Source organism: Hesperophylax consimilis, chromosome 1, assembly GCF_061612785.1.
Source record: "Hesperophylax consimilis isolate HC1 chromosome 1, BYU_Hcon_1.0, whole genome shotgun sequence".
NCBI classification, from domain to species: Eukaryota; Metazoa; Arthropoda; class Insecta; order Trichoptera; family Limnephilidae; genus Hesperophylax; species Hesperophylax consimilis.
Genome location: NC_142836.1, coordinates 24,044,177 through 24,060,866, shown reverse-complemented (window position 1 = coordinate 24,060,866; position 16,690 = coordinate 24,044,177). Strand labels below are relative to the sequence as shown.

The following is a 16,690-nucleotide window of genomic DNA, read 5'->3' as shown; positions in this document are numbered from 1 at the left end:
AAACTGGTTTGATGGTGGAATTTGGGCAGGACTCACCAGTATGATTCTGTTGAGCACAATGTCCACATGTGGGTTTGGTATCTCTGCAATACTTGTATGAGTGACCAATCATGTGGCATTTGGTGCAGACAGTAAGGCCAATAAAATCTCGGACGCGGCAAATAGTCCAGCTTATAAATACTTTCTCTTGCTCGACTAGAAATTTACGTATGGTAGCGGGTACTGCGTAGATACGGTGACAAGCGTTACCTGTGCGAGCACCAGCCAGGTGACTTAGTTTACAGCCTGCAATAGTTTCTTCAATGTCTTCAACGTTGGGAATACCAGTGAGCGCCATCCTTAAAAAATCTTCGTCGGTCAGGTCCCGGGGAACATTAAAGAATATCAGTCTCGGTAGACGCTTTGACGGTAGGCGGGCCTTCAGTTTGCTCGAGTTGTCGAAGCAAGGTGCATTTAATAGCTTTTGTTGTTCGCCCGTGGTTGCCGTATTTATCAAGATACCTTTATTTCTTATTTTTTTTATTCCCGTGACCCGAACGCCTAGTTCAGATGGCCGAATTGTATCTTCAATCATTTTTTTCGTACCGTCACTGTCCTTTGTGGCGTCCGCATCCGTTGGAAAGATGCAAACGGCAGGTCTTGGTGGTTCGACGCGATGTCCTTGTTGAGTGATTGGTGGGGGTTGGTGAGCATCATATGGCTGTTTTCGGGCGATGTCAGCAAAAGAGAGGGTAGCCTCCGTTGCCACTGCCACTCTCCGCATTACAGGCCCGAGATCAGACTCTAATTGTATGATTTTTTGCTCAAGGTGCCTTTTTTCCCTCTTCTCGTGGCGTATTTTTATTTCTGCCATTCTAAGTTGTGCTGTAACTGTAGCTAAATCCGCACGCATCGTCTCGCGCTCCAACAACAGCTGAGATACGGATCTGAAAACTTCCGATACGTTTCTAGCGATCCTCAGCTGCTGGTCTTTTGAGACCTTAGATTGCTTCTCTGCTAACACAAGTTGAAGAGCTGTCAAATGTGCTTGGGTTTCATTGAGCACATCTACTCCTGAAGCGCAAGGATATTCCGCTTCGGTGACGTCCGAGCCTTTGGATGACGTAACCGAGCTGTTTTCATCCGCATCCACAATCGTGACGCACTTTCCTCCTATATCCTCTGGACTAGGAGACATCATGGTGCTTATGTGTCGTTTTTTAGGACGATTCATTATTAAACACTACTTTATAAGGACACATAAAAAAAAAACAATGTTTGAAACAAAGTATTAGTTCTGTTCAGCTTTGCGCCTGAAAATTCGTAGGTGGGCAATCGGTCTAGCTCTATGTAAATCAAAACAAAAGTCGCCGTATCGAGTTTTTATATCACGATTTTTTTTATATTTGCACTAATTGAGCACAAATAACTTTAAACAGTTTATCACTATGAATGTATCTACGAAATCCACTATCGGTTTTACCGAAAAGTTTCTGTTTTATTCACGAAATTATCGGATATGTTTTTTTGTAGGTTTTGGATAATTTTATTTAAAAGAAAAAATACACAAATGTACAATACACACAAATGTAAATGTATTAAAAAGTATTTTGCGAGATGAGAGTAATCTCTTTCGACGCACAATTGTCACGACGCACAATAATACTAAGGCAGACCTATATAAGAATAGAACTTGAACAGAACTTGAAAATCAACTTTAAAATTTGATGAATTGTTCAAATTCCGTGAATAAACCCGTTCTCAATAGTTAAATGCAATGTATTTTTTACGAGGCCATATAAACTTAAACATAAAAAAATTGGTAAATACAAATCAATTTCAGGTTATTCTTAACCTCCTTCCTTCGCAAAGTTTTAGGACATTTAAAATTGTCATAACAGGTATATTATTTTGTAGGTTTTTTGTGATTATTTATTGTTTTTTTATGATGTTAACCCTTCAGTACTTTCGTCACATTTGCAATGTTTTCTACATATATAGCATAAATCTTTTTTTTTTATTTTTCTGTAACAAATACTGTTTTAGAAACTAGATAAAATTATTTTTCCGTTGAGTGCATTGAAAATAAACATTGCTATTTCTAATTAATTAAATTTTAATATCTACCGTGAAAAATGTTGTCAAAAATACTAACCAAATTTTTAATAATTTTTTTTCTCCAATCATATAACAAATTAGAGAACTCGATTTTTCAAAGACACATTTTTTTTTGTTTGGCAATTTGTAAGAAAACTGTAGCTTTATTTTTATCTCGTTTATATAAAAAAAAATAAGAAATAATTTTTAAATAAACCGATTGTTACGATAGCGGCGCGAAATATGAATTATTCATTTCGGATATTTTTAGGATTTTATTAACTGATTCTAGTATGAATATTTGTGACAAACTGGAAAGAATAATTATTTTTCTTTCTAATTTCAAAAAAATAAAATATTTCCGCTTGATAGAAAAAAAAAATACTTGTATAAAATATGGAAGCACGGTCATATACGAGTATGACCCAAACGCTAGAAGGGTTAAATATTTTTTTAATTTTTGTTTTTTATTTGCCAATATGTATCGCACTCTAGGTGAAAACAACCGTCAAGAATTTGAGAAAACGATTGTAAAAGTTAATGGCTTATCTCTGAGGGGCAGAATGGAAATCTTATATCTTATCTATGTTCCTGCGAAAACACAACTATTGATGTTGCTTTATCTTGAGTGAACATATCGCAAATTCAATGACATTTTCTTTATGTTTAAATATATATTTACCTAATAAAATTAGTTAAACATTTTTCATTTGTCGCATGTTATAAAGATAATTAACTATCTATCAGACACTTCTGAGATATGATCATGCTACTCATTTCTTATTATTGAGAAAATTTCAGTCAGTTGATCAAACATAATATTGATAATAAATCTTTATTACCATAATGGAGGAAATCTGTCAAACTTGTTAGTAATTTTTACGCCATTTTTAGTTCAGCGAAGTAATCTTTAATACGAATAAAACTTATTTTTCGAAAACTAAATCAATCCAATCGTAGGTACCTTCTGTTCAATAAGAAACAATATTTTGACGAATAGAATTTGACCCCTCTTTAAGCACTTCAACATGAACGGTAAGTAATAAAACGGTCCCCATGGTCGAGAGGTAAGGCTGTCGACTAGTAAACCGGACTAGTAAGGTCGAGGGTTCAATTCCCGGCGTGAGCAAGTAAACTTTATTTAATTAATTTAAAAAAAAATTAAAATAAAACGTTGTAAAAAAGTGGAAAATAATTTAAAGGTATATTTTTTTCCACTTAATAATAATTCAAATGGGTACACGTAGAAGTGTTGTATAATTAAAATTCTAGTGTGTGCCTTTCTCGGTTTGTTTAATAATAATTAAATATTTATCTCATGACATTTGTGTGTAATATTAATGGTTTAGTATATGGCGTATTTTCACCAAAAAACAACATGGCAATATCACCACAATGACGTAACAATTTATTTTGCTTATCTCGCCTCGTTTATTTTTTTTATTTATTTGTTTGTTACAAAAATATTACAGCATAGATTTTGACTGTCCAACTAGGAAGGTCTCCCGTTCTAGGACAGTCAATTATTATTACCTGACGATTTGCATCCAATGGTGCATTTATGGCATTCATTATGACTCATGTCATCTTTATACAATTGAATTCATTAAAGGTTATAAGATGGAAAACAGAAAGAAAGTTTTAACTTACTGGAGTGGAGTAGAGAAATGAGGAAAGCGAGTTTGGCGATGGATGCTGTCATGATTCTGCTAGGTGAATCTGTAAATTAACAAGTATTATTAATATTTACTTTTAAATTAATTTGTTTAACAATCACCTAATTTGATTCACTTGAAAAAATTCCACATCAAAAGATTTCGGATCGAATCTCAATAACAATTGAAAAATGTCGCCACTCATCACGTTTTCAAATTCTTGACACTTATCATTTATCTTATAGTTATTGTGGTGTTATAAATAGACATTTGAAATCATCAGTCATTATTCGTTATCATCTAAATTAGATATTAAGATCAGTATTTACCAATGAGTCAAATAACGAGGTTAATTCCACAGAGATTTTTAGCAAAAATCAATGACTAATTTATATTTAGTGATGAAATTGCATCTGACACTATTGATAACCGCGATAACTCGAATCAAAACGGGAATTATTTGTTGTGATGCGTCACAGATTCTGTGTTGGTCCTTCACGGAATAACTTCAGCACGGAATGAGAGGTCGAGGAGGAGTGAGCGGTGAGCGGTGAGGTCCACGGCTTGCTTGGATGGCGGGATAGACTCGCGAGGGGAGATGGGGCAGAGGGGTGCCTCGAGTCCCCGCCGCCCTGGCGCCGACAGCCCCTCTCTCCCCGCCCTAGCGCCCGCACAACCCGCCAACCCCCGTTCACCCTCCAACACCAGAATGGGGTCAGCGTGCTTCTGATGGCATTTATGCTTTTGGCCAAGACGCATTGCGAAACTAGAGCCTGGCAAATTTGGGCGGAACCATCTCACCCTTTTGTTTTGTTTCTGATCATTTGATCCTGCTAAGTTCGATAATACAGTGGGTGGATTGAATAACAAACCGAATAGTAGTAACGAGGACAGATTTCGAGAAATATATTGTTTGTATTTTGTATAGCTTTTTCTTTTTCATTTCGTCAATCAATTTGAGAATATTTAATGCTCAAGTAATAAGTCACAGCAGTCAATGTCTTAAATAAAAACCTATTTTATAAATTTTATCCAAAAGAAAACATGATTTCACAGTTAATCTTCGAAACTGAAGTCTTAGGCCCGATAGCCGACTTCGTTACACGTGAATTCTGCCAAGCTACCAGGCTTCAGTTCCGAAGATTAACAGTGAAATCGTATTGTCTTTTGGATAAATTTTGTATTTGTGTCTGTGCATTGAAATAAATCATATTTTTGGCCTTTATTGGGTTTTTAATGAAGTTGTCCTATCTTAAGAAGAATAGAATAATATATTTTTAATAGTAATAATAAGAATAATAATTTTAAAAAAATCAAGTTTTAAAAATAATTCACCAAAGTTTTGTAACTAAACATAAGTTGATTGGCTGCCGTAATATAATACCATATTATGAATAAGAGCCAAATTCATTTTTAGAAATCGAATTTTATAAAATATATTATGATAAAACTATTCAACAGACCGAACGATTAGTCATAATAGACCCGATATAGTTTTATATGACAAAATTAAAAAATAACTTCTTTCATTGATGTCGCTATTCCAAATTCCTGTAATATTCAAAAATCTCTTAATGAAAAAATAAGAAAATACATAGATTTAGGAAATGAAATAAAAAGAATTTGGCATTCTCAGACTATAAAAATATTACCATTTGTTATTTCTGCTACTGGCATTATACCTAGCTCTCTCATTAAAAATTTTGGGGTATTAGATCTATCAAAAAATTTAAATATAAAAATGCAAAAATCAGTCATTTTACATACATGTAGGATTACGAAAAAAATTTGAAATATTTATGTTGAGGGATCAGTAGGATTTATAGATCCAGTTAGAAGTTCTACCGAGCCGAACCCTCTGATATGAAAATATCTGGAGTCGGTGAATTATTTTCCCATTTGATCTCTGGTGAGTTGACGTGTTGTTCTTGTATTGTTTTGTATTTATTTTGCTTATATAAGGCACTTGTTACAATGTTGATTGACTAGATGATCATTTGTGGAAAAGTGTGTGGAAGGGTTTAGTTTTTCCTATGGGGAAGATTTAACCCGGACATAAAGTCGGAAAATAATAATAGGGAGTAGAAAATATCTAGTACGGATATATGCTACTTTATTTATTTGTGTTTTTAATTATAAAATAAAGGCCATAAAATAATTCAATTTTCCGCGATTTTAGAGGCAGCGTTTACAATTTTGTCTGAGTTTATGGTAATTATTAAAAAAAAAAAATCTTGACAAACCTACTATGTTATTACAAATTAAAAAAATAAAAATTGTGGAAAAGCGTTTTTAGGTGGATATTCTTTGCACTTAAATGTGCAGTAAATTTATGTACCAACTTAAATCGGTCGTTTGTTTGTTTAAGCACATCAAAAAAGGTTTTCAAATCTTCTTCTCAATATTTAATTATATATTTTAATGTGTAAATAAAACAAGGGTACGTTAATTTTTTTTTTCTTCGTTTCTTAATTGAAAAGAATCAACCTATTTATGCAGAATTATAAATGTACATACCTGCTATTAAAAAATATTGATTGGAATGATTTACTTCATCAATCTTCATCCCGGCGATTAAAGCATTACAAGCGCAATCCACTGTCGAGATAAGAAAATATACTCATAAATTACAATATATAAATATTTGTCTTAAGTTTTTACCGTGTGGTTCGGCGTAATACATATAATAATTGTTGCTTGAAGCCACATTTTTATGAATCTATCTTGCAACCGGCTGTGTTTATAAACAAGCTCTAAGCAAGGTTGTTCTTACATATGAATATATGATGTGTTTATGATCTCTATAATAATCAGAATAACTGAATTGTTCATAAATAACCAAACTTATCTTTAAAAATATTACAGATTAAAAAAAACTCAATCACCAACTCTCAGAGCGGCCAATTAACTTATCACCTATTGTATCTCACCACATTAGTAAAAAAATTGGGCATATTGTTACATTATAATGATATATCGCACTGGTACATTGACTAAATATGACTACTTTAATACATTAGAACTTATTTTTTTTAGCAAACATATCAATATTTATGAAAAATTTTCAGATTTCATCCTATTTTTTATTACCCACTTTGGGTTTTTTACATTTTTTTATTTTTTTATTGTTGATACATTATTTTACAATATTTCATATTTTAATTCAGTAATGTTGGCCTCACTGGGTTGTTTACCCGTGCTGAGGCCCCCATTTTATAATATAAGAATTTATACATTTAAAAAAAAAAAGAAAAACAACATTAAAATAAAGATAAATTTAAACTAAAAATAAAGATTAAAAATTAAAATATAATTATCACACTAAAAGAAAAATATTAAAAGAAAATGTAAATTGGCATTTATAATGATTTATGTGTTTGTGCGTGTTGCGTGTTTTTTGTGTTGTGTGTATATGTTTTATTTTTTACATTATATCTGTATCCTTGGGAAAATACAGTATCTGCACACTAATGTAAGAAAATATTAAGTAGAAAATAATGATAATGATAAAACCATATACAGGTAAGTATGTTAGTACGTTGGTAGTTGTCAAGGTAAGGTTTCTCTTTAAGTACCTTTTATCATTATACCAACTACTTGAGAAAATAGCATAATATTGTTATTTTTATAGTGTATAACATAGACATTTAAATTAATAGACACGCGAATCAGACCAGAGCAAACCAACTTATGCGGAGTGACCATCCCAATTTCGGTAACAACTAACTAACCATAACCCCGTTTCCTCGTAGGGGTAGGCAGAGGACGGACCGCCAAACAACTCGGTCTTGACGAACATTCCTAGACTCATTAAAATTCAAACATCGTCTCATACATTCTCTTATTTTATTCTGACTCTTATCCCTACTCAAATATCTGGTTCACTTGATCGTGCCTTGTCTTCCTTTTGTTGATCTATGTTTCTTTAAGTCATAATATTTTAACTCAAGTTCCTTATTAGTGTGTTGGAGAAACAGTTGATTGTGCATTTAATCATTGCGGATAAATATGTACCTACCATGAAAAAAATATTCGTTTCCGTACATTGAATGAATGTAAAATAATAAATTATTGTCTTTGCTAAAGACCAACCCTGTAAAACTCGAGTTCCACACCCTCGCCAAACCCACTAGCCAGTAAAGGGTGTGCAATATTTGCCAACACATTTATGTGGGGGTAGTAATCACCTACCAAGTTAGGTTGATATTATGCATTGCAGCTTTATAGAGCTGTTGATGTCATTAGGGGGTGAGGGAGGGTGGCTGTTAGCCTTAGCTCCTATGACAATGTGGCAATCACCAGCCAAATGGAATTGGTAGAATATATTGATTTCATTATTTACTTAAGTACACTTGCGATTTAAATAAATAAAAATGTTCCATAAATTAATATCGTCTGTTTTTTGGTAAAACCCTTCAAGTCCCATTTTTGGGAACGTTACTTTTTGATGGTTACATATAGTTTATCCTTCAAAGTACAACCCGGTCAATATATTTTTTGCTGATTAAGGCATTTTCAAAACTAAAAATTAAATTTAAATCTCCTTTTTATAAAGGCTATTTATAGAATAGATGAAATTACTCCACCCTGAAAATTCTTATAATAATAAATAAAATTGCAATATTTTGAAAAACTTATGACCACTTTCTTATCAACTTCATTATTTGTATTTAGTAAATATTCGTTTTTATCGTCTTCTGTGAATTTTTCATTTTGTGACTTTTGAAGGGATTTACCAAACCGCAGTCGATATATAAAAGAAAATAGAAAAGAGTTACAACAGTAAATGTATCGCAGCTAGGGGTGTGTCGAATACAGTACCTGCCTACTCGCATTGCATATGCATTGCATGCATTAAAATTAGTTAACTATGTGCTTATTTACAAGACGTATCTTAACTAACTAACCATCACGCCGCTTCTGCAGGGGTAGGCAAAGAGGACGGACTGCCAAACAACTCGGTCTTGGCAGACACTCTTTGCCTCATTCACATTCATGCATACTCTTCTATCAGTCTGACTCTTGACATGGCCCGACTCAAGTATCTGATTCACGTCTTCTTCAGACGTCCCCGACTTCTGCTACCATTCACATTTGCGTAACATATACCACATATACCACACATACACCTCAGGAATCTCATTTCTACAACATTCAGTCTACTTTCATCTTTTTTCTGCCAGTTCCACGCCACACTGCCATATATCAGGGTAGGTACCAGCACTCCATTGTGGACTGCTAGCTTCGCTTCTTTGGACAATTTTTTGTTTGCTTCAACTGCGTTCAGTCCTCCATTAATGGAGTTACGTATCGTATACGTATCTTCGAGTTCATTGAATGAGTACGCGTTGATTCGCCAGTACTTAGTGATTGGGTAGGTGCTTAGGTACTATGTGCACAATGTACCGTACATCCATAATCAACTCACCCCCCCGAAGGGCCACGCAAATAGCTTTTTTATTCATTGGAGCATTCTGTTCATTGAAATCACATCGCATGCATTTTCATGACACATTAACTTTCACATTTTAAACTTAATTAAATTTTATTTTGTACCCTAGCAACTCGTCAAAATTATACTCAGAGAGCCTTGGTAATTTTTTTTGCCAATCAATAATAGAATATGGAATTATTGCTTGGGGAGGAGCAACAAACTCGACTGTCAATTACATAGAAACCGCACAGAAAACGATCTTAAAGGTAATACTAAAAAAACATAGACTGACTGATACAGACCAAATTTTCAACAGCTGTGACGTACTAGATATACGCCAATTATACGTTAAAAAACTACTAAGCTACATTTTTGACAAAAAAAAAATAAATTTCAACATACCCAAAATAACACTAACAGACCAGTTAGACAAGCGGACAAAGAAAACATAAAAACTCCGACAATAAATTCAAGCTTTGGAAAAAGACACTACCGATACCATGCTATAAAAGCTTTCAACAGTGTAAAACTTGAAATTAAAATTGAGGAGAGTAAATATAAATACACACACAAAATTACAAAATGGATTAAAGAACAAAAAAGACAATATTACCAAAATGTCATGGCATAAAATAAAAATAAAACCTACACGTAACACACAAAACCAATATAAACACACAAGATTATATTTAAAATGTATTATTTTCTCTTTAAATGTATTATGTAGATTATATTTTCATATTATAAAATAAAGGTCTCAGCACGGGCAAGCCACCCAATGAGGCCAACATTACTGGAAAACTTAAAAAAAATGAAAAAATAATTGTAAAAAGTATTGTACCAAATAAAAAAAATAATAAAAAAATAACCGTGTTTTAAATTTTACACAACAGAGGAACAACCGTTTACGATACATTTATTATGTTTATCAATTATATAAATTTTATAACACTTTTACTAGTAAGGCTGAGAATGTATTGATGTTTCGCTGAATTAGTATATTTTATGGCAGCTTATATATACAGGGTGTTAAGGGACGTACTTTAACCAGTGATTCCTTACATTATTTGGAGAAAAAATGGTAGAGAAATTTTGGAATCCGGTGACTTTTTTACGATTATTTTTTATTTATTTTTTCCACATATCGTCATTGGGCACTCAGCCTAGTAACCGAACAATCTTTCACACCGATCCTAACTCTCCTATACCTACTGATTTTTGATCTCAATAAAAAACAGCGAAATGTCTCCGATTCTGAAATTTTATTTACATTTTTTACTACAAATAATGTCACGAATCACAGGTCAAAATAATTCAAGTACGTCCCTTAACACCCTGTATATAAATAAATAAGCCGCCTAAAACAATAAAAGGAATAAAATTAAACAGTTTTATTACCTTCTGAGTATTTTCAAAGTAAAAATTGATGCGTTGTTTTTTGTTATGAATACTGTAAAATTATTAGAATAATTTCTTTAAATTTAGAAAGCGATAGAGTATCTAAGTATTTATTTATCTTTTTCAATTTATTTTACAATTTAAACCTGCTAAACTACTTTTGTAGTTTGTCAGAAGGACATACAGACAAAACTTCATACAATGACACGGTTATGTTAATATAACAGAATAGAACAAATAAAAATATAGCTGAAGTATAAGCGTTATATATATAGTACAATTGAAACAGTCACATCGAAAGAATATCCATATTTGGCGACATAGGTTAGTACAATTTACTATATATTTTTAAGTTCCATTGTGAATTCTAATTAGCTATATAAGGGCCTCAGTAGGGCATCAGTACATATCATCTGTATCCAATAGCCATTTTCTTAGATTATATTTGACTTTAGTGGTACATACATTGGTAGTTTATTAGATATCTTGGGCACAATGTAGTTAAGAGTTCTTTCTCTGTACTTATTGGTATCAACATATTTATTTAACGCCCAGAGGGCTTTTACATGTAGGTGGTACAATTTTAATGACAGTTTTGAAACATAAGAAAGAAATAATAAAAATAAAATTACATTTAAAAATAATATATGCAAGAAACAAAATTAAAAATAACAAGAACATAAATTAAGAAATACAGCGATTTGACTGGTTTACAAAAATATAACTTCCATAATAGTGTTGAAATAAGTTTTCGCAAAGTTAATATTAAATATATCGACATCACCTAAGTATTGGTATCCCATAGTGTGAAACCGTTGTATTGGGGAGTTCGCAATGTAATTGCACTTATTTGTGTTGCAGTGGAATAGTGTATTTTGTCGTTTTGTTATTGTAGGTATTCGTAAGTTTATGAGTTGCAGAAGTTCGCAACAGTCGAATTTACAGTTTAAAATCTTGAATAAAAAAGTTAAGTTGTTTATTTTACGCCTGTTTTCCAATGTGTGTATTTTTAGAATGTTTAATAAGAAATGATATTGTAAGTCTTCTAGTGGGATATTTAATTTAAAATTTATAAAACGCAGAATTTTTTTTTGTATTCGCTCAATGTTATTAATGTGAATTTTGTAAGAAGGAGACCAAACTACTGATTCAATTATGCTTCTTACTAGAGATATGTATAACAGTTTAATGGAGTTAAAGTTTTTAGTTGTTCTTAATACGAAGCCTAGTGTTTTCATGCCTTTGTTTACAATTTGGTGGATATTATTGGCGAAACTTATTATATCGGTTATTTACTAACACTCTATTACACGACTACATATTGTCTAGATGTGCTTTTAGTCGACGAGAACTACTGTTGTTTGTTCGTTGGAGACCTGCGGTCAGGCTTAAAAGTGTTAACGAATTATAAGCGATATTGTCAAAAGCATTTTTATCGATACGATTTTGATAGGGGTCTATAACTAGCATAAACACTCATGCTAAACATGAATAAATAATTTACAAATTTATCTCTGCAGGCGGCCGAATGGAAAACTAACCAACAAACTAACTATTCTTAAATCTACATCGTTGCACTTGACAACAGATGAGTAGGTATGTCGATCTATACTCGGAACTTATCAATGTCTGTATTTACTGAAAACAAATTAGTTACAGATAGTGAACCAAGTACCTTATCTCATCAGGTTAATCTTTTGAGTGTCCTCATAACAGTTGTTATTATTTATTGAGTTAGCAACTCCATAGTTGAAATTTTAGAAAATATCTTCTTTTACTTTTCAACGGATTCTCTAAATATGACTTCTAAATTGAGAGAGTTATAGACGTTTAGAGGTAGGTTAAGCGAACTAGCCGGCAATGTTTATCCGGGAATAAACCCGACCTATTAACGCGTTTTTCTCAAAATAACTTTTATCATAATCGGTAACTACGGTATCTCAAACATTACTGCACCGATCAACTTCAAATTTTACAAGATTCTTTTATGTATAAAGCAGTACTTGAAGTAAGGATTTTTTTTCAATTCCGTTTATTTTTCAAACGTCTGCATTTTAATAAATGCTTCGTCTAAGCACCGTATATTTTATTAAATGCTTCGTCTAAGCACCACATGTTTTATTAGATGCTTCGTTTAAGCACCATATATTTTATCAAACGCTTTGTCTAAGTACCATATATTTTATTAAATGCTTCGTCTTAGCACAATATATTTTTGTTGTTCAAAATCAGGAAATATTTTTTTTGGCCGCGAGTTATGTTAGATTATATATCAAATAAATAAAGTGTAACTAAAAACAAACTTTTATAAATTACTAGCGCGGACCCATGAAAATTCATGAGATTATCTGAATTCTTCACAAAACAAAATATTTAAAATGACAATCAAAATTATTTTCTTTTAGAAATATTATTTTGCAAGTAGGTACTTTATCCCTTATCTTAGTTCTTCACATAATCAGTTCCAATTTTGAAAATGAATTTTATATTTAGAGCAAATCCGAGTTCCAGAGTCTTCTTTGAGCCAGAGTTACACAGGACAGACGCACCACTGAAATAATTATATTTTATAAGTCAGTAGAAATTTTTTATAATATTTTGGAATAAGATATATTTAATTTCGTTCTACTAATCGGAAAACTCTCCAATGTTTTCAAAATTTCCTCAATTGGATTATTAGAATTTTGAATGACAAAATAACGAAAAGGACGAATCTGGTCCACTATAAAATTAACTAAGCATATAGAAAGTGTTTTATGGAGTAAATACTCCATCATAAATATATCATTTCAATATAGTTCTTAAAAGACAATTCTGTTCCAGTAGAAAATTAACTAAGCTTATGGAAACTGTTTTATGGAGTATTTTATCATATCAATACAGTTCTTAAAAGACGAATCTGGTCCAGTAGAAAATTAAATAAGCACATAGAAACTGTGATATGGAGTATTTGATCATATCAATACAGTTCTTAAAAGACGAATCTGGTCCAGTAGAAAATTAAATAACCACATAGAAACTGTGATATGGAGTATTTTATCATATCAATACACTTCTTAAAAGACGAATCTGGTTCAGTAGAAAATTAAATAAGCACATCAATACAGTTTTTAAAAACTCTTCAAAATGATATTTTTTAAAGCTTCATGAACGCAGGTATCGTGCAGCTTAGCCAACACCCACTAGATGTATAGTGTATATTCAAAAAGTAGATGTATAATTTATATATAAATACATAGTTTGATTTGTCTCTAGGGAGACTATCATGATGCTACGAAATATTATGCAAATAATTATAATCGATTTTCAAAACATTTAATATTAATTTTGACTCTTCAATTTTTACATATTATTGAAATATGAGAATTAAAAAAAACTGATATTCCTTTTTTGAAAAGAAGTAAGAACCAACTCTAAACATCGATCAATCCTTATAAAGCCATGACATTTGCTAGGAATTATGTATAATGTCAACATCTACCGACTCTGGGTTTGAACAGAGCCAGGCAAGTTCGTTCGTAAGTTACTTTTTTTCAGATAGACATTTCATAGGTAGATAGTGAGTAGCTGCAGATTAGCGATGGGCATAATTGAAATATTATAATATTTGTAACATTCCTTACAGGCCACTTCGAAATCATAAAAAATGGTATTATATTTGGAATTAAAGCAAACTCATCTACCGGCCATGAGAGTTCGAAATCTTAGTAGATCTTGATTGATTTCAAAACACTGATATTTTTAAAATGATGGGTGACATAGCAGGTAAGTAATCAAATATTTCGAATGTACGATTGTACTACAATATGGCATATCTGATCAACGTCATACATTCTGACAGTACAAAGGACGTGCTTGATTAAGCATTTTAATAACCGACTAAAGCTTTTTCTATCGCATAACGCTTGTCCAAATCTACTCGTAGAGCCTTCGTAGAACACTAAAAAATGCACAACTTTTTGGATTTGAAAAAAAAAATGGCTTGTGCCCATATGATCGAAAAAATAATTCAAAAAAACCTAAATCAGTAAGTAATTAGAAACACCAATAAAAGCAGCTATCAAATGTATGTCATTAATTTGCGTTTTTTTAAAGAATTGATTTCAATACTAATTGCAACATTCGGCAAATCACAGAAAAAAGTTGAAAAAATTTAAAAATTCATTATAGGTATTAGTTCAGTTATACCAAAGCGAAGGGAGAATTAGGTGAAATTTGGTTGTCAGTTTTGTAACTTGGCATAAATTAGCTAAAAATATATATCGAGTAGTTGATACGTTATGCATACCCACTTGAATGAGAAAATTAATGTAGCAGAAATGTAATTTGCCTACTGAATCTAGTTATACCAAAGCGAAAGGAGCCTTAGGTGGAATTTTGTTTGTCAGCTTTGTAACTTTGCATAAATTAATGCTTCTAATAAATTAACTATAAACATGTATGGAGTTGTAAATACGTTATGCATACACACTGTCAAATAGATTTTTAATAAAGACTGGAAAAATATTAATAGGATCATAGACATTTTTTTATTTATTTTTTCATTTGTTACAACATTTAACATTTCATAGTATAATCGAGTACTGGGTGGTTTATCCGCGCTGAGTCCTTTATTTTATAATACAAAATATACACATTTAAAGAAAAAAAGAAAAACATAAGATTAAGAAAAAGATAAATTTAAACTCAAAATATAGATTTAAAATTAAAGTAAAATAAAATAAAAATAAAAATAAATTAAATGAAATAAAGTAAAGAAAGGTATATTTATTATATGTTGTGTGTTTGTGAGTGATGTTTGTTTTATATTGGTTTTGTGTGTTACGTGTAGGTTTTATTATTTTATGTTATGAAATTTTGGTAATATTGTCTTTTTTGTTCTTTAATCCATTTTGTGTCTGAACTTGTTTTTGCTTTCCTCAATTTTATTTTCAAGTGTTAGACTGTTGAATGCTTTTATAGCATGGTATTGATAGTGTCTTTGTCCAAAGCTTGTACATACCGTCGGAGTTTTTATGTTTTCTTTGTGCGCTTGTCTAACTGGTTTATTAGTGATATTTTGTGTGTTGAAATTTGTTTTTTTGGAAAAAATGTAGTTTAGTAGTGTTTTAACATATAATTAGCGAATATCTGTCAGTCTTTGTTTTTTAGTATTACCTTTAATATCATTTTCTGTACGATTTCTATGCAATCAATAGCCGAGTTTGTTATAGTGACAATGTAATTTAAAAACATATAAGGCAAAAATAATATATTTTTGAGTCAGAAAGCTTAATAATTTACATAATGAAAAAGACTCGAATCAATAAATTTACCTTTACTGTTTGATAAAAGATTATGATATCAAATGCACCCAGATAAAAAAAGTTGTAAAAAGCTCGTAAAACTGTAGATAAAGGCAATCATTTTTGTCACAATTTGATGCAAATTCTTTTTATATTTCTCATCGTTCTAATTTAGACTATCAAGAGTATGTTTGAATGTGAAGTACATAATATAAAATGTATTGCAATTTTAGGTAAATCGCTCGAAAATGACTTTGTTTGTTTTAAAATTGCACATATTAGAGATATTTTAGTGTGCATTTTATGGAATTTAAAAGATTATTAATAACTTTAAGCATTTTATTAACTGGACCCAGGAAAACTTTCGAGAGCTGACCATCTATTCCTTAGTCTGGAAAAAAAGTACATAACAAATTCGATGCAATAAATAAAAATAAGAGAGGAATATCCGGCGTTGCATAACACTTCATTTGGTAAAGCTATAAATAACATTGATGTCACATCTCCATCAACGAACGCTAACAAGCGACAAGCGACAGGAGGCGTGATACGCGTTTGACGATGATACGGGTATCTCTGGTCGTATACAGACGAGGAGAAAACCAATCGATAAGGGCCACTACTTAGGTATGTGCAATGATTCATTAATTTTTCATGATTGGGCCACGACAAGAGTCAGAATAACAGGAGAGTATTTATGAGACGATGTTGTATGAATGGGAATGAAGAGCGTGTGATGAGACAGAATTATTTGGTGGTCTTTCCTCTCTGCCTACCCCTTCGGGAAAACGGAGTGACGGTTAATTAGTTGTTTTGTTTTATATTTTTTATAGTAAACCGAT

The 16,690-nt window shown here is 31.6% G+C and overlaps 1 protein-coding gene across 1 annotated transcript in view; it reads right to left on the bottom strand.

Moving 5' to 3' along the window:
- The window catches only part of LOC149426496 (uncharacterized), an 88,524-nt gene extending 84,283 nt beyond the window's left edge, over positions 1-4,241 (bottom strand). The window contains exons 1-2 of the mRNA XM_089631436.1: positions 4,061-4,241; positions 3,727-3,795 (exon numbers count right to left, since the gene is read on the bottom strand). Coding sequence (XP_089487562.1) covers positions 3,727-3,778 — 52 coding nt within the window. The 5' untranslated portion in view covers positions 3,779-3,795; positions 4,061-4,241. The remainder of the gene's footprint in view (positions 1-3,726; positions 3,796-4,060) is intronic.
- Positions 4,242-16,690: the final 12,449 nt, after the last annotated feature.